The 26,103-nt window shown below is 46.6% G+C and overlaps 1 protein-coding gene across 1 annotated transcript in view; it reads left to right on the forward strand.

Annotated features, from left to right (window-relative positions):
• Positions 1–26,103, forward strand: part of UBXN6 (UBX domain protein 6) — a 58,456-nt gene that overhangs the window by 18,564 nt on the left and 13,789 nt on the right. The window contains exons 4-5 of the mRNA XM_086947066.1: positions 1,822–1,947; positions 3,863–3,960. Of these exons, the coding sequence (XP_086803192.1) occupies positions 1,822–1,947; positions 3,863–3,960 (224 nt within the window). The remainder of the gene's footprint in view (positions 1–1,821; positions 1,948–3,862; positions 3,961–26,103) is intronic.

Genomic DNA, 26,103 nt, shown 5'->3' on the forward strand with positions numbered 1-26,103 from the left:
CAAGTGATCAAATGACATAGTTGTGAGGACAAAAACACCTTACATGACGTGTGACTTATTTCTTTCATTTACAGTTGATCATGCATGCCAAATTACTTAATCTCTTTATTCCATCACCAGTCTTGTTAGATTGGTTATCACTCTGAACCAGTTCACCTAGCTCTACAAAGTGTGGGTTTGTGGCATGTTTTATAGTGTGTAACAAATCAATTAAATAATAAATGACGCAATCAAGCTTTTTATTGTGTTATGATCAGTGCATCCATTATTTTCTGCTACAATGAAACCTAAGCAGAGGTGACAATCGTTTGTCCAGGTGGGCCAGATCTATGCCATATTGCTAGGGCACCTCTGCTGTAGTGACCGTCTGTGTCCTAAATATGAATGCCTTTTACAATCTGAATAAAGTGTAATTTGCTCTAATGCTCAAATCTTAGCTGAATGTGAGTGTTCCTAAATAACAAAGTAATTAGCAGAAAAGGCTTGTTTAGAAAATTGGCAACTGAATTATGAATACGGCTCCCTGTTTTCAGTTTTTACTGATAAATACAGACGGAAAAACATTTATTTTCCTGACTTTTTATTTTTAAAATGTGGATAAAAACAGAAGGTTTTTTTAGTGATTCTGAATGCTGTCAATCATGACTGCCAGGCCAAAAGCAGTGCGTATTGACAGACAAGGGATTAAAAAAAATTCAAGGAACTTTAGTAAAAGGCCTTAAACAGCAGTACATTTGCACAACCTTGATACCAAGATTATCATCTGAATGTGTATATATCATTGAAACCGGTCAGGCGTTCAGGCACTAGTGTACATTAACTGGTTCAATAAATGCAGAGATATACATATTTCAGCTTCATTTTCTCACAAAACTAAAATAAATATGGATAAATACAGGTAAAATTTGCAATAAATAAATATGGACAAATACAGACGGAAATGACAAAAATATAAATATCATTAAACTGGGAGCCCTAATTATGAATAAAGAAATAATTCAGTTACATGTCGCCAAAATAAAAACTCTCCTTGTTTTTATGAATATATTTTTGGGGGCAAACAACATAAAATGTATTGCTACAAACGTTCATCGGTGTCACATTAATATTGTTTTCTAGTACACTCCATTATGTTACTTATTATAAGTTAATGACTGAAAGGTTATGAATCTGAAAGTAATTTCCATTTGCCCCTAAAGTGTGACCGCACAGTCAGTAATTTTTTCTCCTTTAAAACTCAATATCAAGACATTCCACGAAGCAGAATCTGAGCTTCACTCTCCATTATGCTCGCATCCCAACCCCAATAACCACCCAAACACACACCACTTTCTCAGTTTGATCAGGCTGCAACAAAAAATCGGAAGTTTCATTCCCACTTCATTGTTCACGTCCCAAAAGAACAACCATTGGGTAGTATTTTAATGTTGGCTTCCCTCACACATTCCTCAACAATGTTTATCTTTTAATCGTGCTTCCTTGCATACAAACATACATGCATGTATTTAAAAAAATGTACTTCAGGAGTGGGCTTCCACTTACTAAAGTCCCCAGGAGGCAAGCTTTGCTTTCTGTTGCTGAAAAAGATGACCGGTATTACAACCTCTAAAGCTCATCGGAGATCCACTGGGGGAATCGCTGTTTACAAGCATTTAACTAGTTGCTTTAACCTAGTTTGAAAACGTAGTAAGAACTTTGCATTTGTCTACTCACGAATGTTATTTGTATTTGGATGGTAAAATAGCTCTTTTCCATTCAGGAGGAACAGAGGTCATGTTTCATGTGGTCCCTCTCAAGGAATGTTTTTATTCCCTTTTCTAGGAGCCTACGGCACACAAAGACACCTGTGGCTTCTCTGTGTCCGGTGTGTACTTTACTTGCCCATTAACTGGAGCCACCTTACGTAAGAACCAGCGAGATGCTCACATCAGAGAGGCAATTCTTTTGGTAAGTGGCCTGCTGCTCTCGGCTGACCATTAAAACCAGGTCCTTTAAATAGTTGTGAGAGACACACCTGGTGGTGGTGTAAGGGATCTGAGAATCCAGCAAGCAACTTAAAGTTCACACTGTCTTCATCCAGCAGCCTTTTTCATTTACCTCTTAGCTCCTTGAGCTTTTTAAGTAGAGGTGTAATTCAATACCGTGCATAAGATGTGGAATTTTCCTTTACCTGGTAGCTGCTAAATCGGGTTTCCCTAGTTTGGCTTTCAGCATCATGCTTTTTGTTTCCACTGGTATTGTTGTATGATGCTATGGGTACAGTCCTTTTTCTTGTTGGTCTATACATTGAAGCTATTTAATTCATCCCCAAGTACCCCTTCTCTAATCCCACTACTGTCAGTAGTATTTGCACAGCTAGTCTCTGTGTTGCTATATGGTCACATGGCATAGCCAGCTAAATTGTCTTCTTATGGTTATTTCAATAACCTCACCCTCACTCTCATTTGCAAGTAAGCGTAGAATTTCATTTACAATATGACGTGCTATGAATAGATTTATTTTGTTTGAAAGGTACGCATGTATCTGGTCTGACTTAGAAGATGGACATGATTTGAACAATCCAGGTTCTTGAAGAATGCCCAGATTCCTTGGGATTATTAAGATTGTGTGACGCTTGTGTGTCATAGAATGTTTTACTTGCAAAAACTCAACCACAAGCACTGTCCTGTATATTACTTTGCCTCTGGGCATGTGAATGAAGCATGATGAAGTTTAAAAGGTTACACTTTTTGTTCATCACCATCTATGATATGAGACCTAAGTTCTCAATGTTTCAATGTTTCAAATGGAAATTCCAGATTTTGTACAAAATAAAAGGTGGTGGTTCATTTAATCTGTATTTGTCCTCATTTTTAGGTCTCGCCTCTCAATGCGCATGCGCATTGAGCGGAGCGAGACTATAGGGGCTTAAACAGAGTTTTAACTAGACTGGCGATTTGATGCTGTGCCCGTGCGCTTTTAGGTCAATGCGCAAGCGTATTGACCTAAAATGCGCGTGCACAGCATCAAATCACCAGCCATCTGTTCACCAGCAGCTCTTCCCGCTCCGCCCCACAAGCTTCCCCCAGCGTGCGCTCTGCCTCAGCCGCACTCCTCCCACACCTTTGAAGTGAAACTTAGCTTCACTTCAAAGGCCCCTGCTGCTTCACACTATTCACGGCCGCCAGGCCAGGTCTCTCCCTCATCGCCGCTCTCCCCGCTCCGCCCCCTGCTGCGGCCGTGTCGCATTTCTTCTCTTAACCTCCCCACAGCAATGCCCTCCGTCTTGTTAAAGTAACTGACCCTGTATAGGCTGTTCACATTCGTACGAAAAGTCGGGTGGGATAGGCTTTGGGGTGCAGTCTCTGACTTCTTGAAACATGTTACACCACCATTTGTTCTTCGTTATTTGGCATTTATATTTTAAACAAGGTTAGATCTTGCTACCATTTCTTCTTGTTTAAAACTTGATTAACCCCCTGCTTTCACTTTCACGGCCGCGTCTCTCGTTTCTCCTCCCCCCTTCCCCCCTCCCCACTCACAGACCTGCCACAGCAATGCCGAGAGCTTGTTTGTCTGACAAACACTTGCTAAAGCCCATGTTTAGAAAATGTCATATTTAAAAGTATTGGGAATCTGCTATCTTTGTTTTAAGTGGTCATAATTTTATGATGACAGGAAACGTGACTATGTTTATAGTAAACATAGGGCTATTAAATGTTTTATAATGTAATATGTTGTTGTAGCTAAATTGCGGCGAAGGCTTATAATATTTTAGTTTATTTATATGATAGAATTATTTATTTCAAATGTTTGATCTTGTCAGTGTACTGATTTTAATTAATCACAGAAGATTAATATACTTGTTTGCTTCTCAATCCAGTATTTCTCAGAAGACCCTATTTCTGCGTCAATCATGAAAGTCCACACGTTTAACAAGGATAGTGAAAAAGTGAAACTAGGAACAGAGACCATGGCAAAGTAAGTGCCTTGTGTAATATGCAAATGTGCAAACATGGTTCTTCACATAAAGTCTGCAAATATGTGAGCTTGCCTAGTACATATAGAATTTGTTGTTTTGTGAAGTAAGTGGGGTTTGTTGTTGTAAACGTTGCCATCTGGGGACCACTGGTCCTTATCATCCTTCTCTCCTAGTTCTTGCTTTTCACACTGCTTATGAGTACATATAATTCCTGCTTAGTAGGCCAGGGGATAGTTTAGGGCCTGCACACATTTAAATCTTAGTCTCTGCATGGTGGATTTAAGCATGCTAAACGTGTAATGCAAACTGCTGTGGTAAATATTAATTACCGTCCTAATTTCTATGCAGGTAAGTACTCAAAATAAAATAACTCAATCGGAAAGAAAGACGCAGAGTCCGTGGTGTTAGAGTTCTTAGGGGTTTTATTCCTTAAAAAGGAATGGTTCTTGAACCGGATATCGGGTTCCTGACACCACTGGGGTTCAGGAAGGGATAGAGCAACATTTTATTGACAATACATAACTTTTATACTCAAATCATATAATGGAAACAAATACAGTAGGCGTAACAGCTGAGAGAAACAAGATAAGAGCACACACGTGTTAGCAATACGTAAGCAGAAGGCGTGAACTAGGCGTGAACACAGAGGTGTGTGCTAGAAACGTCACATGAAAGTGTCACAAGTGGGTGGGTACATAGCAGAGTCTTGCAATGTCAGCAGAAATCTGAGATCTGGATGCGCGCGCCGCTGCATGACGTGTGATTGACGTGAAGCTGGAGGGTGCAGGGGACTTGACATTTACACTAGAGGAAAGAGACAGAAGTCTGGCATGTCAGATCAACTCGTCCCTATATCATATCTGATGTTTGGGAACCATGTTATCTAGGAGGAAAGGTCTCTTGGGCAGAGGCTATTCTATACTGACTGTGAGTGCGTGTATAAGCGTCTACGTGTCTGCATGAGATGCGAGGGGGCATGGGCCTACCATGGTAACAGGAGCTATGAATTACTTGCACGGAGACAGTGAGGCCGGGCCCTTTGCTCTGCAGCTGAAAGGATGTTTACTTGAACTAGTAGGCAGGAATGTATTTCTGAGGAGCGGAGCAGATAATTCGAAGGTTGAATACAGTCTTGGCAGGCAACAGGCTGAGCTAAGCGCCGTGAGCCGCGCAGGGAGTAAGGCAGAGGTCACGGGTACAGAGGCAGCCCCAGGCTGAGGCATTCAGAGTCAGAAGGCAGGAAAAGGCTCGATGGCAGAATTCAGGGCCTACTTCGCCTGGGCTGGAAAACGTGTAAAGTACACCACATAAAGACGTTGGCAAGGCATACTTAGGAACGGAATATTCAACCCGTTCAGGGTGGATCTGAAAGAGGACATGTTAACGTTGGACGCAAATGTATTTGCGTCTTTATAGCTGGCACAGGAGGGAAGTTACATGCACTTTAAGCTTGTACATGGAGACGGTGGGGTACACGTTAGGGAACATTTCTTAACCATAACATTTATATTTCCTCATTCCCTCCTTGTTCCCTACGGACCCTTCATGATATATCGATCCTCATGAATCGATCAGTCTGTTCATGTAACATCATTTGCTCTTCTTTCTTCTTTTCGCGTTTTGAGTGGAAACTTGAATGCGGAATACATGATGTGGCGCACAGACCACAAATCGCTGGCCCACATTGTAGGCACAGGCAGCAACTGAATACTATGAGAAGGGCAATGCCTAGGAAGGATAGGATCTTCCATCCTCAAGCGGTCAACGTTGTCCAGAACCAACCGGACCAAGTCCAGGTGCCTGGATTCTGATGTATCAAACTTGCAATTTTATGAAGACGTGTGATAGCCTTATATACTGTTGGCGCGTTTTCTGGAATGAAAACACAGCAACTCGACCCGATGACCTTACAGGCTCCGCCCCTATCTGCTAAGATGACGTCAATAACAAGACGATTTTGAAGAACAACAACCCGCATGGCAGATTGCTCCTCTGTTAAGTTGCCTAGAGCGGAAGTAGTTTCATTCACTACTGCTTCGAGGGTTCTAGTTAATTTACGTATCAGTTTACTATTAAAGACAGTACCTAAGTAGGGGAAGAAACCTTTATTGAAGTCTGTATATTGCTCCCATGCCGTTTCAGTATAGTCGACAATCGGGAGATCTCTTCGGAGTCTATTATTTACTAGATTTGTATTTCTGTGGTAATCAGGAGGGGCTAGGAAAACAGGTGGCAGAAGGAATGCAATGTAACAGGTACCATCCCAATCTGGAGGTAAGCTTATGTATGCGGTATGGCCACAAACAAAGTAGGAATGGCGAGTAGCTCTAAATGTAGACTTGCCTTGATCACTGAATTCGACTACAGTAGTACATTTACTATGACCTAAATGTACTGAACCCTTCTTTCTGACACATAAGTCACCCGTGACTGGTAGTACTGACATAGCAGGGAGAACTGGTGCAGCTTCGGATTCAACAGTAAGAATCATGAGGTTAATTGTATAATTACCTAATCCATATACTTCATTTTCTAGATCAGTTCCTGTCCTAGTGGGAAGTCCCTTCTTGTCAGGGTAACAGGCTTTAAGTAAAACTAAGTTCAGGTTTCCCCAAACCCAATTTCCTTCGAAAACAGCAATATCAGAATCTAAAGAATTAATTAATCTAAACCATGCTCCACAGGAGCCATTGTGAGTGAACGGGTATGGAAAGAGAGGCAGAACTCCCTTGTATTTCTGATAGGGAGGGAGTCAGCCACATATCCAACAGTTTGTAGCATTATTAGTCTGATGGGAGTGATGTAACATACTAATGAATGTGTTGTTGCGCAGCGCAAGTCTGTAAGATAACTCATGTAGGGGTAATTCACTAAAAGAATGTTCGGCAGTAACATTGTAAGCAGATTGGGTACGTTTGAAGATAGGGTAATATAGATGCAACAATATACTGGCAGCAATCGTCAGAAGGCTCAGAAAAAACATAACCAATAATGTCACTATACAGTGACTACGAAGTGATTTACAATATGCACGTTTCTTGAGTTGTCTCTCTCTCTCTCTATCTCGGTCTAGGGGATACATGTCAGAAACTAATTTAACCGATTCACCTAGGGGAGGACTTAAACAATTAAACTGTCTGACTTACTAGACAGCAGCTTTAATTTATACTCCTCTTGCGGAGTTTTCTCTCTCATGGGAGCTTTAAAGTCACTAGAATCGGGGCAGTCCTTTGAGGGGGTGGGAGAGTCAGTCTTTGGCAACAGTTCATTACACTTTTTGATATGACTTGTATGGATCCACCCTTTTCGGCCCTCAACCTTGATTGCAGTCCTCGTGGTCAGAAGGACGAGCTTCGGTTCCTGCCAACGGGGCTCCAGCGGACTCCTCCTATCGAAATTTCGGATCAATACAGTATCTCCAGGACGGACATCGTGTGGCTTCACATCAGTGTTGTCGGGAAAGGCTGCGGCAACCTGTGAACGACATGATTGGAGTGCAGACATCAAGGAGGCAAGGTAATCTGTCAGCATATTACAGTCAACATCGGTTATTTTCTTAGGCATGGGCGTCCCCCACATATTTGGTGGTCGGCCAAAGATCACCTCATACGGGGATAGTCCTGACCTCGAATGTGGGACCATTCTCATGTAGAATAGTGCAACTGGCAGGGCGACTATCCAGTCGACCCCTTTCTCTCTGCATATTTTTGCAAGTCGTGTTTTCAGTGTCTGATTGTGCCTTTCTACAAGGCCAGCTGCCTCGGGATGTCGGACGCAATGGAATTTCCACTGGTATCCTAGCAGAAGTGAAACCTGCTTCATGAGCTCGGATGAGAATGGCTGTCCGTTATCTGAGTACACGATACGAGGCAAGCCGTACCGTGGGAAGAATTCTCGAACCAGCTGCTTGGCAGTGGTCGGGGCAGTGTAATCTGGGACTGGATATGCTTCGGTCCAACGGGAAAGTGCACAAACAACTACGAGGACGTACTTGAATCCTCGACAACGTTCCATCTGGATATAATCCATCTGGAGGACTTCAAAAGGGTGATCGGGAGGATGAAATCCACCTTGCTCTACAGGGACGCTTTTACCTGGATTGAACTGACAACAGATCATGCAAGTACGCACTTTCTGTTTTGCTGCTGCTCGTAAATGTTTGTTGTACCAGAGATTCTGTAAACTGTCTAACATAGCTTTTTCTCCTAGGTGTGCTGGACTATGTGCTGTATTTATTATGACTTGAACCATAGAGTCGGGGAGAAACCATGTAGATTTTCCCTTCGTCATCCATCCCTGATCTGTCTGGATCCCTCCTAGTTCAGTCCATTTCTTTATTTCATCTGGAGTAGCATGTGTCTGAATATCGATTACATCTAGTGTGGGATCCCTAACTGTCATACAATGTGTCGGCACTATGATCTTTGTTACATCAGTTGTCTGGGTGTGAGTCAATGCTGTATGTTTTGCTGTTTGGTCTGCCAGGTCGTTACCCTGGGAAATAGAGTCTGTAACTTTAGTATGTGCTTTACACTTCATGATAGATATGCCTGAAGGCAGATGTATTGCTTCTAACAGTGCTTGAATGAGGGGACCGTGTTGAATCTTGGCACCGTGAGAGGTCAAGAAACCACGTTCTTGCCATAACACTCCGAAGTCGTGTACGACTCCGAAAGCATAACGTGAATCGGTGTATATGTTAACATTTCTGTTCTTGGCTAGTATACAGGCTCGGGTCAGGGCAATAAGCTCTGCTGCTTGAGCGGACAATGTATCTATACGATGTGTTTCTTTGACTTCAGTTTCAGTAGTCACTGCATACGCGGCTACTAATTCTCCTGTGTGAGTTCTCATACATGAACCATCCACGTAAAGTGTCAGGTCTGGATTTGTCAGCGGGACATCTTTTAAGTCTCGTCGGGGCTTTGTTACTGCATTAATGATCTCTATACAATCATGCGGGGCTGAATCTGTCATAATCGAAGGTAACAATGTTGCAGGATTTAGAATGTTACAGCGTCTGATTTCTATGTGTGGCTGGAATAGCGTTAATTCATAACCTGTCAGTCGTGCTATAGTCAGGTGTTGAGTCTGTGTTCGATTTAGAAGGACCTCTACAGAATGTGGAACTTGTACTGTCAATGGATGTCCTAATACTATTGAATCGCTCTGTCTGATTGCTAGGGCTGTCGCTGCGACTGACTTTAAACACGCAGGCAGGGCTTGAGCCACTGAATCCAATGTACTTGAAAAATAAGCACAAGGCTTATGTGAACCTGCTTGATCTTGTGTGAGGACAGACAACGCTGTACCATCACGTTCTGTAACAAAAAGTGTAAAAGGTTTGCTGTAACATGGTGTCGCTAAAACTGGTGCTTGACATAAAGCTTTCTTTAATTCCTCAAAAGCCTGTGTATGTTCCTGAGTCCAAGGGAGGGCAGTCGAAGTCGCTGCCTCCTGTGTTGTCAACTGAATGAGTGGTTTAGCTAGAAATGCATACTGAGGAATCCATTGTCTGCAGTACGAGGTGAGGCCTATAAAGGCCCGCACTTCCTTTTGTGTCTGGGGTTGTGGCATGTTTACAATTAACTGGATGCGGTCAGGAGTGAGCTGTCTCCCCACTTTGGACAGCAAGTGACCCAGGTACACAACTTGCTGAACACAGAATTGTAGCTTCGAAGGAGACACCTTGTGTCCCTTGTCGGCCAGAAAATGTAAAACTGTCAGTGATGCTTGTTCACATTCGGGTTCACTTCGTGCGGTGATCAGCAGATCATCGACGTACTGTAGTAAGGCAGTGTTAACTGCCATTTGGATACAGTCAAGTTGTCTTTTCAGTGCTTGGCTATAGATGCTGGGGCTTTCTGTGAATCCTTGAGGTGCGCGTGAAAATTTGAAACTTCGGCCATTTAAACTGAATCCGAAGAGATATTGGCTCTCTGGATCAATGGGTACACTGAAGAAGGCGTTCTTGAGGTCAATTACAGTGAAGAACGTCGCTTCTGAATCAATAGCAGTCAATAAGGATGAGATGTCAGGAACCACAGGATACTGTGGAACAATGCATTTATTCAGTTCTCGTAAATCAATCACCAACCGATATACTGGCGGTGCATTGGGATCAGTACGTTTAAGAATCGGAATGATAGGAGAATTACAGACATTGGAGTCGGTTTCTACGACTACTCCTTGGGCAATCAGCTCTTCAACGATTTCCAGTAAAGCCACTACAGCATCGGGTGGTAACTTGTATTGTCTGATTCGTGGTAAAACAACTCCTGGTTTGAGTGTAACACGGTATGGTGTGATGTGCATGCAACCTACATCGGTTGGGCCTTGTGCCCACAGGTGTTTCGGTACATTTTTCAATCTGACATCAAACTCTCGTAATACATAGTGACCCTTAAAGTCACGCAGAAAAAGTCTAACTCCTTCCGGAGAACAACATATCACTGCTCCTAGAGCCTTCAATGTTTTGATACCTAACAAGTTTTCTGGACATGATTTCGTGAGTAACAAGTCTGTAACGCGTGATAATGGACCTACTGCTAGGGGGACTGGTTTTGATACTTCGTTTACAATAGGCTGTCCTGAAAAACCAAGGGAAACATTCTGTGAGCCTGAGAGGGGTGCCCCTGGGACTTCATCATGGCTGATCGTTGTGCGGCTTGCCCCTGTGTCAATTAAAAACTTTCTGTCTTTTCCCAATACTTGACTGTGTACATAAGGACCCTCTTGATCTACAGGAATCTCAATAAGAGGCAAGCCAACCTCCCTGTATCGCTGATAATCGGGATAATCAGATTGGGCATACTGGTACATCTGCTGTGAAACTTGCTGCGTCGCGGCAATGGGCTGTGGCTGTGATACCGCTGTGGTCTGTACTGTATGTGGTGGAGCATGCATAGGCTGTATATTCTGTGAAGTCTGTTGCTGGGCCTGGTCTTGTCTAGGCTGACGCGGTCTTTCTTTAGTTTTGCCTGTTGATATATTGTGTTTCAGGACTGGACATTCATGTACGTAGTGACCTGGCTGTTTGCAATAGTTGCATGTCCCTTTAACGGGAGCTGCTGGATTACCTGTCTGGGTCGCTCCCTTTCTCTGACTGTCGGCTGGAACCGACTGGGCTACTAACATTTTCATTTTCGTGTCTTTCATACGTCTCTGTTCGTGATCCTGTTCTTCTCTAATTCTGTTTTGGTGATATTGTAACATTTGTAACATCTGGGATGGCGTATTTGCTTGCCATGTACTTTCAACTTTATATACACGATTCTTAACTTGTGTCAGGGAGTTCTCGACTAATTTTGTTACAAAAAGATGTGGGTATGACTCGCTACCTGGTTTCAGGCCACTATTAATAATGAAACATTTCTCGAATCTTGAATAGAAGTCACTAGTATCTTCATCGTGTTTCTGTTTACAGGCTGAGATTGCGTCCCAGTCTTCCTTTTTAGTTGTCAATAATCTTGGCAAAACCTGTACTATTAAACCTGGTAATGCTTTAGCTTTGTCCCCAAGGCCTAGCCCTGGAGTACGAGCTTTTTCCTCGTCTTCTATTTCAGTCCAAATAATCTTTTTATCTCCCACCTCCCATTCCTTTTCCTTGAGTTTCTCGTAAATGCCGGTGGGCAGCAGTACTTTTAACAATTTCATAATATCCGTATACGTGTAATCTCCCATGAGTAACATGTCCTTAAGTTCTCGGTGAAAACCTGCAGGGTCTTTATCATGACAGGGCACTAGTTTCTTCATTTCTAACAATTCCAACTTTGTTAAAGGTGTGTACACAAACACACGTTCGAAGGTATTATTGGCATTCATAACTGGGTGTACTTCTCGTAAAGGATTCTGTCTGTCAAAATGAAACATTTTTCTTTCTGGGGGCGGAGCTGAAACATATTGTGGGCCTAAGAAAGCGTTATATCTGTGCCGTTGTTCTAGAATTATTTGAATTAATTTGGTACTTAGTGTAGGAAGGTACATCCTGACTATGGTTGCCCCCAACTTTTTGCCCTGTGTTTTAGCTGGTTTTGGACATAGTCGACCTGGGACCCTGCCAATCAGGACCCCAGGCCTACTGCTCTCTCTTTAAAATGGATTCCATGTACCCTAGGTGCATTTCCAATTGGTACTGGGCCACCTTATCAGACCCTGTAACTCAGGGCATAGGTGTACCCAGGGCTGCCAGGGGCTGCAGCATGTATTATGCCACCCCTGGCTGGCCTCCTAAATTAGACACAACTGGCTGCATGACAGCTGGGGCAAAGTCGTGTAATCACCCTTTGCTGTAGGTGTAGTATACCTATACCTAACCCTAAAATGGACACACAGATTCCTATCAGTCACTCCTATGGCAGGCCTTGACAATCCTGAAGGCAGAGTGCTTGGAATCGTGTGAGATGGTGCTCTGGCATGAGCTGAGCCTGTCTGCAGCTTGCGGAACCAAGTCCTAATAGCTGTTCCATGATATCGCATACCATATACTCTTAAGTGCATTATAATCCTCGCGGTTAAATGCTATCTTTGGTATTGCTTTATCAAAACATGTCGAGTAAGGTGTCATACGAATTGGAATACTAACCCCTCGCCAATTCTGGCGACGGGGTTAGCATTCCACCCTTCTAGAGGGACACGACATGTATGTAACTGTGAACCCCGGTTAAAGTTAACTGAAGCCTCAGCTCCACAAAATGGATGCTGCCACCACAGACACGAGTCTGACCCCCTGCAGCTGGGAGTCCTTCCAGCGAGGGGAGCCTGGACAAAGGGTTTCCTGTCAGGGGCGGTGCTAGCACCGTCCCAGACATGGTTTTGTGTATCCTGGGTAGGCAGGGCTTTACAGGAAGGTGACTGCTGAGTGGCACCCCGGTGCTCACTACGCATAGGCCAGTCAGAACCAGTTCCAGGGGCACACCAGCCCCTGGCCTGGGGAATGTCCGGCAGGGGAGAGGGGTGTAACCACCCCCCTCCTAGTCCCACCCATAGGCAGGACCTAGTCACCGGGTCAGCCCCCTTTTTTAGTATAAAGATAGGAGCGGGCCCCCTGTTAAAATTAGATCATCTTTGGAATCAAGACACGACTTTCTGCGAAAGGACATCAAGATTTCTTCTTCAAGATTCTCCCTTGTGGCTAAGGAGTAGTCACCCTGCATCAAGCGGGCACCATCCTAAGAACACTGCGGTCTGCTGCAAGTCCTTCTTCACGAATCCGACGACCCAGCTCGACGAGACCCGGCTTCCCTGGCACCTCTGACCTCTACTCACCTCTACAGCAAAGCTGAGAACCATGAGTACGACGAGACCTCGAGTGACCGACGATCGCCAAGACTGCACGACTTCTTTGCAACAAGCCCACCGTGTGCTCCACTGGTGAGTGCTTTGGGGTCCGAGAAGCCCCAACCCTGAGCAGCTCCAGCACCGAAGATCAGCCCTCCAGCATCCCCACGATCTGCGTGGGGCCCTTCTGCTTTTGCGTGCTCACCGCGCTGTGTGGCTACTAGCCGGCTGGCTTGTGGCCTTCTTCACGACGCCCGACGACATCACTGCTGCTGGTCTGGTTGCTCCAGACTGGCCCTTGCTTCCTTCTTCAAGAGAGGCACCCCGGACCCTCTTGGTCCACTCCAGATGCCATTTTGAGTCCACCGCGTGGGCTTGAATTTGCCAAGGCTTTGTTGCCCAATCCTGGGTCCAGCGACGCCCACAGCTTCATCCATCGTGGGACAGCTCGCTCCTCCATCCTGGTCGCCGACAACGCCTCCTGGTCCGTGAGATCTGCGAACACAGCGTCACCCACTCACCTAGTCGAGGTGGCTACCATCCGGTGCCCTCCTGGTGCCCACTGACTACTGGCTAGTAGTCTCGAACTTGGTCCCCTCTGCTTTCAGGTGTCATCTTCCTTCGATCCAGGCTTGGATCCATCGAACTTTACTTCACTGGTCGCCTGCCAGCAACTTCTTTCTTCCAGGCTCCTGGTCCGTCTACGAGGATTCCCGACGTCTTTTGAGACCTATGCAGCTGCAGCCCGTGGGCTAGGTAACTTCGGCATTTCTGTCCCCCGCATAGCCTCACTCTCCAAGGGTCAGAATCCACTTTCGTTTTCCTCCTACCAGGTCGGGTTCGCCCGAGAACACTAACTTTGTCATTACTAGCTACCATAGACTTTGTCCCGCATCATGCGTGAGAGTGCACACTCTGCACCCGAGTCCCCTAGGTCTCCTAGAAGTAATCTAAAGATTCTATAGTCAAGTCCTAGCGATTCCTAAGCCTATTAGTACTGTACTTACCTGCTAGTAATTTCGCATTCCACTTTCAGAGTATATGGTTTTCCGTGCCCCTCGGGCATTTGTATATACTGTGCTAACTTAAGTATTTTCGTAAGAGTTTTGTTTTGTGCTTAGTACCCTGTCCTCATAAAGAGTACAGGGCTGTTGTGATTCTTAATAAATATCTTGTTTATTTTCATAACACTTGTGTGGTGTCCTTTCACTTGGTGTTCAAGGGGTATATGTGTGATATACAGCTGGCTTAACACGCCCTCTCGAGTCTTTAGCCTTAGACTGCTCGTATCCACGCTACTAGGATAGCTGGTCTATAAGGTTGACTTACAACCAATCATCAATAAGGGTTGCTGGACTGATACATAGTGTTCACTAGAATAGTGAGCACTGCATATCAGGCCACCTTCTCACACTTAGGCCTCTCCATCTATTCATAAGTAGTGCTTCTAATGTATCAGGTAAGGGACCTGGATCAGAATGTTGTTGTCTGTATAACGTAATGAGATGCTGAATCATGTACACACCAGCTAATTTCTGCTTGTCTGGAGAAAGGTTCAGAAATGTCTGTGCTACTGTATCATCATTGTATGTGCTAGGATTGTCAGCCCATAGTACTGCTGACCGGGCTAGTTCTTGTTCATCCATAGAATTGAGTACATGGTACCCCATTTGTTCTTGAAGAATTTTATCGGTACCCTAAAACAGATATTCAGGAGAACTCGGTTTTGATATGCCAGAGAGAAAAACTCTCTTGCTTTCTGGGCGAACGCCTTTCCTAAGGTAATTTCCCTTACCCACATACGCTATAATTTCTTTAGCTGTGCCAGATTCTTCAGGTTCGTCCTCCTCGGAGGAGTTATTCCTGTCGCTATCTTTTTCCTTTTCTTGTTCATTTTCGTGTATTTCTATTACTGCTTTTCTGATTTTCTTGTACATGCTTGCTATACAATTGAGTTTATCATGGTTTCCGTCGGCTATATTTTGACCCCACCTGTTTAGTGCTTCCATTTCTTCCTTGTCTACTCCAGGCCTGTCTCGTTCTCTTACTAAGCAATTTATAAAGAAACGTAATATACAACCTTGAGTGTCAACTTTGTGGTGAGCCAGGGCCTCTTTAATACTTTCAGGATTTTCCCCAGTCTGGATAAAATGATATATTCTATCTAAGTGTTCAGTCATTCCCGGAAATAACACTAGGTAATCTGCAACTTTTCGTAAGCGTAGTGATGCTAACAACATTCTATCGTCTTTACCGGGTACTGGATCATATCTGCAAATTGGAAGGGGTTCTTTAAGCATGTCGAAACGTGGTGTTTGGGGTGTACGTTGCTTCATTATGTCCCTAAGATTCAATCTGTGGGTTGCTGGCGGAGTCTGGAGACCTCCTGTCGCACCTCCTGAGACGGAGGCTTGGGCATTGTGTGTCTGTGAAGTCGGTATCTGTACCTGAACTTGTCTCTTACTAGGATCAGGCGCAAACGGATTTAGTGTATTAATCTTAGGTGTGGGAAGTGGTGGAGGTGGAGGGGCAGGTGGAGCAGACTGTCGAACGGGTGAACTTTGTTGCGGTAATGGCGGGACATTGTCTTGGGGCGGATTGCCACCTCCGTCACCGTCAGTAGGCGGTACGTGGGCACGTGAATTGGTGTAAGCGGGAGCTACATCGTCTAGATAGGAAGCAAGGAATATGTCTTTGGTGGTCTTGTGACTTACTTTAGTTGGAACCAATGGCGGCGGCAGATCTTTCGGCATTTCTGAAGTGGCTTTAGGCAAACCCTCGGCCACAAAGTACATGCCATTTGCAAGAGTGTTTCGCATGCGGTCTACTTGTTCTGCTTTTACTCGGATCCCTTCATTAACTAATTCATTTTCTCGGACTGCATCCAACTCTTCTCTATGTTTATCTTCTTTTCGGAGTGCTTTTTCGGCACGTTTATGTGATTCTTTACGCCACAATTCTATGGCATCTTTCTGGGATTGTCTGGCTTTCTTTTTCCATAACGCTTCCTCTACTCTCAAGATGCTCTCGGCATCCCATGTTCCTGTAACGGGCCACCTGTGTCTCTCCTCTAAGTGCTTGGTATAATCGGCCCATAAATCTAGGTACAGTATGGCATCTAAGCCATGCTTATGGTACATAAAATTTCCCGGAGTGTCCCTAGGGGGGACAGGCACTGCTTCTTCTAGAATCCCCTTCCTAGTTCCTATCTGTCTTAATTTATTGAACAACGGCATCTTGTTACTTAGTACTGGATACTCGACACTTGTTGCTTACTCTGAACACAGCTAGTTACACAAAAACACAGGAATGTACATCAAACAATCACTCATACCACGACCTTAATCACATGAAAACATTTTGAACACATATGACTACCCTTGATACTAGATGTACTGCTAAACAGTACAGATACACTGTCTAAAACAGTGCAAGAACTTGAATGCCTGATGTACTGCTAAACAGTACAGATACACTGTCTAAAACAGTGCAGACCGTGTTTGTGTACCCAAACCCGTTTTACCGGATACATAAATGCACCCGTCTAGATGCGTCCCCAGCAATGGTACTCACCGGGAAGCACGGAACAGAAGGCCTCGGAAAAATCGACTGGACTGGACCGGACTGGACTGGACTCGATACGTCAATACTTCGGAACTGGTGGGCCTCTTGACACCTCGGACCTTGCTTCTTTCGGCTAGGCTCTGGTCGGGATCCTCCGCACTCCTCACCGCCTCGTCTGGGTGCTGATCGCAGTCTCCGTCACCTCCGTAGGCCTGAGGGAGATAAAGGAAATCCTGCGGGTACGCGTAATTGTCCGTCTTGACTTGTGGCAGGGGGCAAAGGCTGCAACGCACCAACCGGCGCGTGGGGTGGGGGAGGGGTCCCTATTCGGGCGCCAAAATAATGTGGTAAATATTAATTACCGTCCTAATTTCTATGCAGGTAAGTACTCAAAATAAAATAACTCAATCGGAAAGAAAGACGCAGAGTCCGTGGTGTTAGAGTTCTTAGGGGTTTTATTCCTTAAAAAGGAATGGTTCTTGAACCGGATATCGGGTTCCTGACACCACTGGGGTTCAGGAAGGGATAGAGCAACATTTTATTGACAATACATAACTTTTATACTCAAATCATATAATGGAAACCAATACAGTAGGCGTAACAGCTGAGAGAAACAAGATAAGAGCACACACGTGCTAGCAATACGTAAGCAGAAGGCGTGAACTAGGCGTGAACACAGAGGTGTGTGCTAGAAACGTCACATGAAAGTGTCACAAGTGGGTGGGTACATAGCAGAGTCTTGCAATGTCAGCAGAAATCTGAGATCTGGATGCGCGCGCCGCTGCATGACGTGTGATTGACGTGAAGCTGGAGGGTGCAGGGGACTTGACATTTACACTAGAGGAAAGAGACAGAAGTCTGGCATGTCAGATCAACTCGTCCCTATATCATATCTGATATCTGATGTTTGGGAACCATGTTATCTAGGAGGAAAGGTCTCTTGGGCAGAGGCTATTCTATACTGACTGTGAGTGCGTGTATAAGCGTCTACGTGTCTGCATGAGATGCGAGGGGGCATGGGCCTACCATGGTAACAGGAGCTATGAATTACTTGCACGGAGACAGTGAGGCCGGGCCCTTTGCTCTGCAGCTGAAAGGATGTTTACTTGAACTAGTAGGCAGGAATGTATTTCTGAGGAGCGGAGCAGATAATTCGAAGGTTGAATACAGTCTTGGCAGGCAACAGGCTGAGCTAAGCGCCGTGAGCCGCGCAGGGAGTAAGGCAGAGGTCACGGGTACAGAGGCAGCCCCAGGCTGAGGCATTCAGAGTCAGAAGGCAGGAAAAGGCTCGATGGCAGAATTCAGGGCCTACTTCGCCTGGGCTGGAAAACGTGTAAAGTACACCACATAAAGACGTTGGCAAGGCATACTTAGGAACGGAATATTCAACCCGTTCAGGGTGGATCTGAAAGAGGACATGTTAACGTTGGACGCAAATGTATTTGCGTCTTTATAGCTGGCACAGGAGGGAAGTTACATGCACTTTAAGCTTGTACATGGAGACGGTGGGGTACACGTTAGGGAACATTTCTTGACCATAAAAGTTATATTTCCTCACTGCAACGTTGGTAAAGTTCAGTAAAGCATACTGATGCTACATTGTAAAAGAACTCTGAAGGACATTATGGGATGTATGAGACACTTTGGGCAAGCAAATTGTAGGAAGGTGGCTACCTGACTCTGGTTACCCCAGATTTTTTGCCCTGTGTTTAGCTGGTTTTCGACTTAGTTGGCCTGGTTCCCTGCTAATCAGGGCCCCAGGCTATCTGCTCTCTCTGTAAAATGGATTCCATGTACCCTAGGTGCATAACTAGATTGGCTTGGGTCACCTTATCAGCCCCTGTACAGAGCACTATAGGTGCCCAGGGCATAGGTGCATCCAAGGCCTACCAGGGGCTGCAGCATATCTTTTGCCACCCCTGGCTGGCTATCTAAATTGACACAACTGGCTGATCACTCAGCTGGGGCACGTGGGTGTAATCAACCCTTGCTTAGATATAGTATACCTATATCTCAACCTATATCTGGACACATATATAGCCTGTAAGCCACTCCTATGGAAGGCCTCATCAATCCTGGAGGCAGAGTGCGTGGTTTTATGTGAGATGGTGCTCTGGCATGAGCTGAGCCTGTCTGCAGCTGTCGGGAACAACTCCCTAAGCTGATCCGGGATAATGCCATACCATATACTCTTAAGCGCCTTATAATCCTCGCGGTTATATAGCAACTTTGGTTTGGCTTTATCAAAACATGTCGTGTAAGGTGTCATACGAATTGGAATACTACCCCCTCGCCAGTTCTGGCGACGGGGGTAGCATTCCACCCTTCTAGAGGGAGAAGACATGTTACTTTACTGAAACGCGGTTGATTTAAAATGAGCCTCAGATCCACAAAATGGATGCCCCTGCCACAGACACGGGTCTGGCCTCCTGCTGCTGACCGAAACCCGGCAGAGGAGGCCTGGACAAAGAGTTTCCTGTCACAGGGCGGTGTCAAACCACCCCAGACAGGAGATAGTGGATTGGAGTAGGGAGGTTTCAAAGAAACCAGACACTGCCTGGGGAGCACAAGGCTGCCCCTTGCATAATCCGGCCAAACCGGTTCTGGGGCCTCCCAGCCCCTGTCCCAGCGCGGCCAGGATCAAAGGAGAGGGGTGTAACCACCCCCTTCCTGGGTCCCACCCATAGGAGGGGACCTAGCAGGATGTCCAACCCCCGAGATTCGAATAAGAGGGGGAGCAGTCCCAATGGAACTCAGATCATCCTGAAGAAACATAAGAAACGAATTCTGGACCCTTCGACTTTCTACACGACGTGAGAAGACTGAAGAATCTCCCTTGTGGTCAAGGAGTGACCACCCTGTGCAAACAGGCACCATCCAGCCCTCGACCCTTGCTTTGTTGCAGTTCCCGCCGGAACTCGAGCGACAGAGATCGACGAGATCAAGCTTGCCTGCCTTCTACCTGCCCGATCCACAGTCCCTGCAGAGCTGAGACCCGTGGAGGCGACCGGAAGCGTGGGGCACGCCATCTTGAAAAGGCCACGAGACGCTGACCGTGCAGCCCACGAGTGATCCTCGAAGCTGTACACCGGGGTTTGAGAAGCCCCAGCCCCGAGCTCCACTTGCACCAAAGCTCACCCCTCCACACTCGACGAGTGCTGCGTGGGACCCTTCTGCTTGTGTGCGCTCGACGCGTTGGCCCGGTCACTTGCCAGCTGGCTTGTGGCCCCTGTGCCGACGAAACTTGAAATACGACTCGCTTTTCTGGTTGCTCCAGATCTGCACCAGCTCCTGTGAAAAGGAGCACCCACTCTGACCCTCCTGGTTCGAGTGATAAGCAATCTCCCGGTTCCGCGTGGATTGCTTTTGCCAAGTGCTGTTTGCTGCAATCTTGAAGCCGACGGTGCTGACGGCGAGAGCCTACGTGGGACAGATCGTGACCTGCTCCTGGACGTCGCAGATGCCCCAGAGCCCACGTGACAGCGGAGAGAAGCCTATCGACAACCGCCTGATTGCGCCCGACATTGCCTGGTTCCGTCCTGGTTCCACCCTGGTCACTGCTGAGTGACCCAGACTCTGTCCCCTCTGCTTTCAGGTACTTTTCTACTTCGATCCACCCTTGGATCGCACCGGACACTTCTGCTTCACAGCGCCTGCAGCTGCAACAGCTTCAAGCACCAAGAACCTGCGTGACAGAACCCGACGCCACTTCGACCCTGTGCACCCACGGCCTGTGGGTGAGGTAACATTGCAACGCCGGTGTCTATACACTGGTACACACCTCTAGGGTCTGTGACTAAAGTTTTGTGTTCCTAGGTTCAGCGGAAGTATCTTTTAATTCACTTTAACTGACTTTTACGCACCATTGACAGTGCATTAGTGCGCGCCGCACTTTCCGTGCTGCACCCGTCTCCTGTGGGCTACTCCCGACTTCATCATTGCTAGTCCTGACTGCTCCCAGCGAATCTCTAGGCCCTAGGCCTAACCATTGTTCGATAAGTGTTACTTATACCACTTTTTTTAGTATATGGTCTGAGTGGCCACCCGCCCTCATCCATAATTGTGCAACTTTATATGTGTAACAGTGCTTTTGATTTAACGCTTGTGCCCCTTTCCTCATAAAGAGTACTGGGGAGTAATTTAGAAATAAATACATATATTTTTATAATATATACTTGTGTGGTGTCCTTTCATTTGATTACAGGATTGTATGTGGTAAAACAGCTCGCTTAACACGACCTCTTAAGTTAAGCCTTTAAGGCTGCTTAGTTCATGCTACCACTAGGATAGCTTGTCTAACAAGGTTGACTTACAACCTGACATCTTTGGGGTTTGTTTGGACTGATACCAAGTTGTTCCAGAATTGGAAACACTACATATCAGGCCAACTTCTCACATTGGTGTGCAGCGGTGCGGATTTGAGCTTGCTGTTTGTTTTACCATTGCAATCTTTATCAAATTGAAAGATCACATCAAGTACCTCTAGGTACATATAAATCAAAAGCTTAGCATATTAAGTTCTACTGAACTTAGTAGTTGTAGATTAAAGGGATTAGCACACCCTGACTACAACTCACTAGCAAGGTACAGTAGGAAACCACTTAGTGTAGGTAAGTGCATCACTTACACCTCACTAGCAGTCATGTCTGATACAGGTAGAGCCTCAGGCTCTGCTCCTGTAATAGTTGATCCTATAGGGACAACATCCAGATATGACAACCTTAGCCACAAAGACCTGAGTGCCTTGTGCACAGCCAGGGGGCTAAAAAAGGGCAGAGGCCCTACCATTCCTTCCCTAGTAGCTCTCCTAGAAAAGGATGACCTAGATAAGGTGAGCCAGGCTCCCTTAGAATCAGGTGAAGGGATAAACTCCCCTGAGAATGAGAATCTTCCAGATGAAGTAGTGGAGGAGGAGGAAGACTCTGATTTAGAAGAGCCTGAAGATCAGGATCAGGGGGGAAACCAGGTACAGGTTGCCAGGCTTAACCAGGCCAACTTGGACCTACATGAGAATGGAGAGGGCCAGCACTACTCCAGATCTCATAACCAAATTCTCCCAGGCAACAGGAGGGTGAGATCTCCATCAGGGGACTCTCATCTTTCTAGTGCCTCAAGAGAATCTTCAAGAGGGATGACTTCCTCCCAGAGAAAAGAGCATAGGGCCAGGATGAGGGCTGTCCAACTCCAAATAGAAAGGGAAGAGGTAGCCTTGGCCCAAGCTAAACTTGCTTTAGCAAGGGAAAGAAAATTGTGTGGCTTAGATGCCACTGGTGGCAGCAAAGTTCCTAAAGAGAAACCCAGGTCCTATGATAGTAGAAACCTGACAAAGATTGTGCCCCCCCTATCAGGAAGGGGATGACATCCACAAATGGATGACTGCTCTGGAGAGAGCCTGCATGGTACAGCAGGTTCCTGAGGAACAGTGGGCAGCAATCTTATGATACTCCTTTTCAGAGAAAGGGAGGGATAGGCTCCTCACTGTCAGACATGAGGATGCCAGCAATTACAAAGTCCTGAAGAGTGTTCTGATAGATGGGTTTGGCTTAACCACTGAACAGTACAGGTTAAAGTTCAGAGATACCCAGAAGACACAGACTCAGGACTGGACTGATTTTGTTGATTGTGCAACTAAGGCTCTGGAGGGTTGGCTGAATGGCAGCAAAGTACATGACTTCACAGGATTGTATAATTTGATTATGAGGGAGCAGATCCTTAGTAATTGTCAGAACCAGCTCTTACACCAGCACCTGGTGGACTCAGATTTGACCTCTCCCCAAGAATTGGGAAAGAGGGCAGATAAGTGGGTCAGAACCAGGATTAGGCCTAAGAATCAGGACAATAACCAGAAGAAGGAGTCTACCAAGCCTCAAGATAAGGGTGGGGATAAAAGTAAAGAAAACACTTCCCCAGGGCCCCAAAACTCCAAGAAGGGGGGTGGGTCCCAAGACACTTCTTCAACAGAGAAAAAGCCTTACTGCCATGCCTGTAAACAGGTTGGGCATTACAAAACAGACAGCTGTTGTCCCAAAAATGGCAATAAAGAAAACATACCTCCAAAGCCAGCTCCAACACCTCCTGTTACTGTTAGCAGTAATACCCCAGGAAGTGGGAGCACACCCAGGAATCTGGGTGGGTTTACTTTTGGAGCCCAGGTGGACCCTGGCCTATCCAGATCCCCATCCCCAAATGATCTTGTCTATGAGACTGGCATGGGGTTTGCCAACTTCTCTGTTTGCCCAAATACCTTGAGCAAATATAGACAAGAACCCATCATCAATGGTTTGAAAGTTGAAGCTTTTAGAGACACAGGGGCTAGCATCACCATGGTGGCTGACTGTATAGTCCCCTCTAAGCAACTTTTACCAGGTGTCACATACCAGGTAACAAACATTGATGGCATCCAAACAAATCATCCCATGGCAGTAGTAAGTCTCAGCTGGGGAGGTGTCATTGGCCCAAAGAGAGTGGCAGTGTCACCAAACTTGCCTGTAGACTGTCTACTGGGTAATGATTTGGAAATCTCAGCCTGGGCTGAGGTTGAACAGGAAATCCATTCTAGAATGGTAAATTCCAATGGAAAGGTTAGTGGGGCTGTACTGGCTATAGCCCCAATTCAAGATGTCCTTCCTGAAAGGGTTGGTAGGGCTGAGCAACTCTCTGCCCCATCTTTACCAGAAGCTCTTCCAAACCAGAATAGCAAAGCTGTTATGATCACAGCAGAAACCCAAACTGAGTCTCCTCCTGAAAAGGTTGGTGGGGCTGTGATGGCCACAGCCCAAACTCAAACAGATATGTGTGTTGTGAAGCCTGAAATGATGGATCACTCCACCCAAACTGAGAGCATGGAGGAGGAAGAGAAATCTCCCCCTCACCAGACAGTAGGACAGGATCAGCCTCCTCAGGGAACTGATCTTACCCCTGATGAAGGAACTGCCCCAGAGGTTGTTAGGCCTGGCCTGACAGAGCCTCTGATGGCAGTGGACCCTTCTCAGGTGGGATCCAGTCTGGAGCAGGTAACCTGCCCCTCTCTACCTTGCCTTAGTCAGCCCAGGGCTGCAGAGGACAAGAAGGACAGTGAGACCCAGAGGGCCCCCTGTCAAATAAAGCACCCCCATCAACAGATTAGGGGCACCAAAACTAGTAGGCCTAGGAAGGTGAAAACTTTAAAAACTCCTGAGGGAGCCCCCTTAAAAACAGTTAGGGACCTCCCACAGATGGATTCTGTTGGGCACAGCCAAACCTGGGACCCAAAGGGCCCAAACCTGAACTGTCCCTCCAGCAAGCCAAACAGAGGGACCCAGCCTCCAGCTTTAGGTAGCCAGAGGTTGACCCTGAGAGCTCAGTGCAACTCAGTTGAAGAAAGAAAGGCACACATGGTGAAAGATAATTGGAGGAAGTTGAGCCCAAAAATAGTGGAGCCTCACTTCAATACTCCATATCCAAACCAGCCTTTAACTTTGCATAAACACACCCAAGGTAGTGATTCCCTATGGTGGAGACCCTCTAATACCCCTAGGGTGAGGGACTGCTTAGTGGACCATGAGACAGGGGGTACCCATGCTAGTGCAGGTACTTCCTTATATGGCCACTCAGGCAATAAAGGCTTACCTGGCCAAGGATAGCCTTATCTCCTTTCGTTTGGGGGGGGGGTTATGTAGGAAGGTGGCTACCTGACTATGGTTACCCCAGATTTTTTGCCCTGTGTTTAGCTGGTTTTCGACTTAGTTGGCCTGGTTCCCTGCTAATCAGGGCCCCAGGCTATCTGCTCTCTCTGTAAAATGGATTTCATGTACCCTAGGTGCATAACTAGATTGGCTTGGGTCACCTTATCAGCCCCTGTACAGAGCACTATAGGTGCCCAGGGCATAGGTGCATCCAAGGCCTACCAGGGGCTGCAGCATATCTTTTGCCACCCCTGGCTGGCTATCTAAATTGACACAACTGGCTGATCACTCAGCTGGGGCACGTGGGTGTAATCAACCCTTGCTTAGATATAGTATACCTATATCTCAACCTATATCTGGACACATATATAGCCTGTAAGCCACTCCTATGGAAGGCCTCATCAATCCTGGAGGCAGAGTGCGTGGTTTTATGTGAGATGGTGCTCTGGCATGAGCTGGCTTGTCTGCAGCTGTCGGGAACAACTCCCTAAGCTGATCCGGGATAATGCCATACCATATACTCTTAAGCGCCTTATAATCCTCGCGGTTATATAGCAACTTTGGTTTGGCTTTATCAAAACATGTCGTGTAAGGTGTCATACGAATTGGAATACTACCCCCTCGCCAGTTCTGGCGACGGGGGTAGCATTCCACCCTTCTAGAGGGAGAAGACATGTTACTTTACTGAAACGCGGTTGATTTAAAATGAGCCTCAGATCCACAAAATGGATGCCCCTGCCACAGACACGGGTCTGGCCTCCTGCTGCTGACCGAAACCCGGCAGAGGAGGCCTGGACAAAGAGTTTCCTGTCACAGGGCGGTGTCAAACCACCCCAGACAGGAGATAGTGGATTGGAGTAGGGAGGTTTCAAAGAAACCAGACACTGCCTGGGGAGCACAAGGCTGCCCCTTGCATAATCCGGCCAAACCGGTTCTGGGGCCTCCCAGCCCCTGTCCCAGCGCGGCCAGGATCAAAGGAGAGGGGTGTAACCACCCCCTTCCTGGGTCCCACCCATAGGAGGGGACCTAGCAGGATGTCCAACCCCCGAGATTCGAATAAGAGGGGGAGCAGTCCCAATGGAACTCAGATCATCCTGAAGAAACATAAGAAACGAATTCTGGACCCTTCGACTTTCTACACGACGTGAGAAGACTGAAGAATCTCCCTTGTGGTCAAGGAGTGACCACCCTGTGCAAACAGGCACCATCCAGCCCTCGACCCTTGCTTTGTTGCAGTTCCCGCCGGAACTCGAGCGACAGAGATCGACGAGATCAAGCTTGCCTGCCTTCTACCTGCCCGATCCACAGTCCCTGCAGAGCTGAGACCCGTGGAGGCGACCGGAAGCGTGGGGCACGCCATCTTGAAAAGGCCACGAGACGCTGACCGTGCAGCCCACGAGTGATCCTCGAAGCTGTACACCGGGGTTTGAGAAGCCCCAGCCCCGAGCTCCACTTGCACCAAAGCTCACCCCTCCACACTCGACGAGTGCTGCGTGGGACCCTTCTGCTTGTGTGCGCTCGACGCGTTGGCCCGGTCACTTGCCAGCTGGCTTGTGGCCCCTGTGCCGACGAAACTTGAAATACGACTCGCTTTTCTGGTTGCTCCAGATCTGCACCAGCTCCTGTGAAAAGGAG

The sequence above is a fragment of the Lissotriton vulgaris genome, chromosome 12 (assembly GCF_964263255.1).
Source record: "Lissotriton vulgaris chromosome 12, aLisVul1.2, whole genome shotgun sequence".
In the NCBI taxonomy this organism is placed as follows: domain Eukaryota; kingdom Metazoa; phylum Chordata; class Amphibia; order Caudata; family Salamandridae; genus Lissotriton; species Lissotriton vulgaris.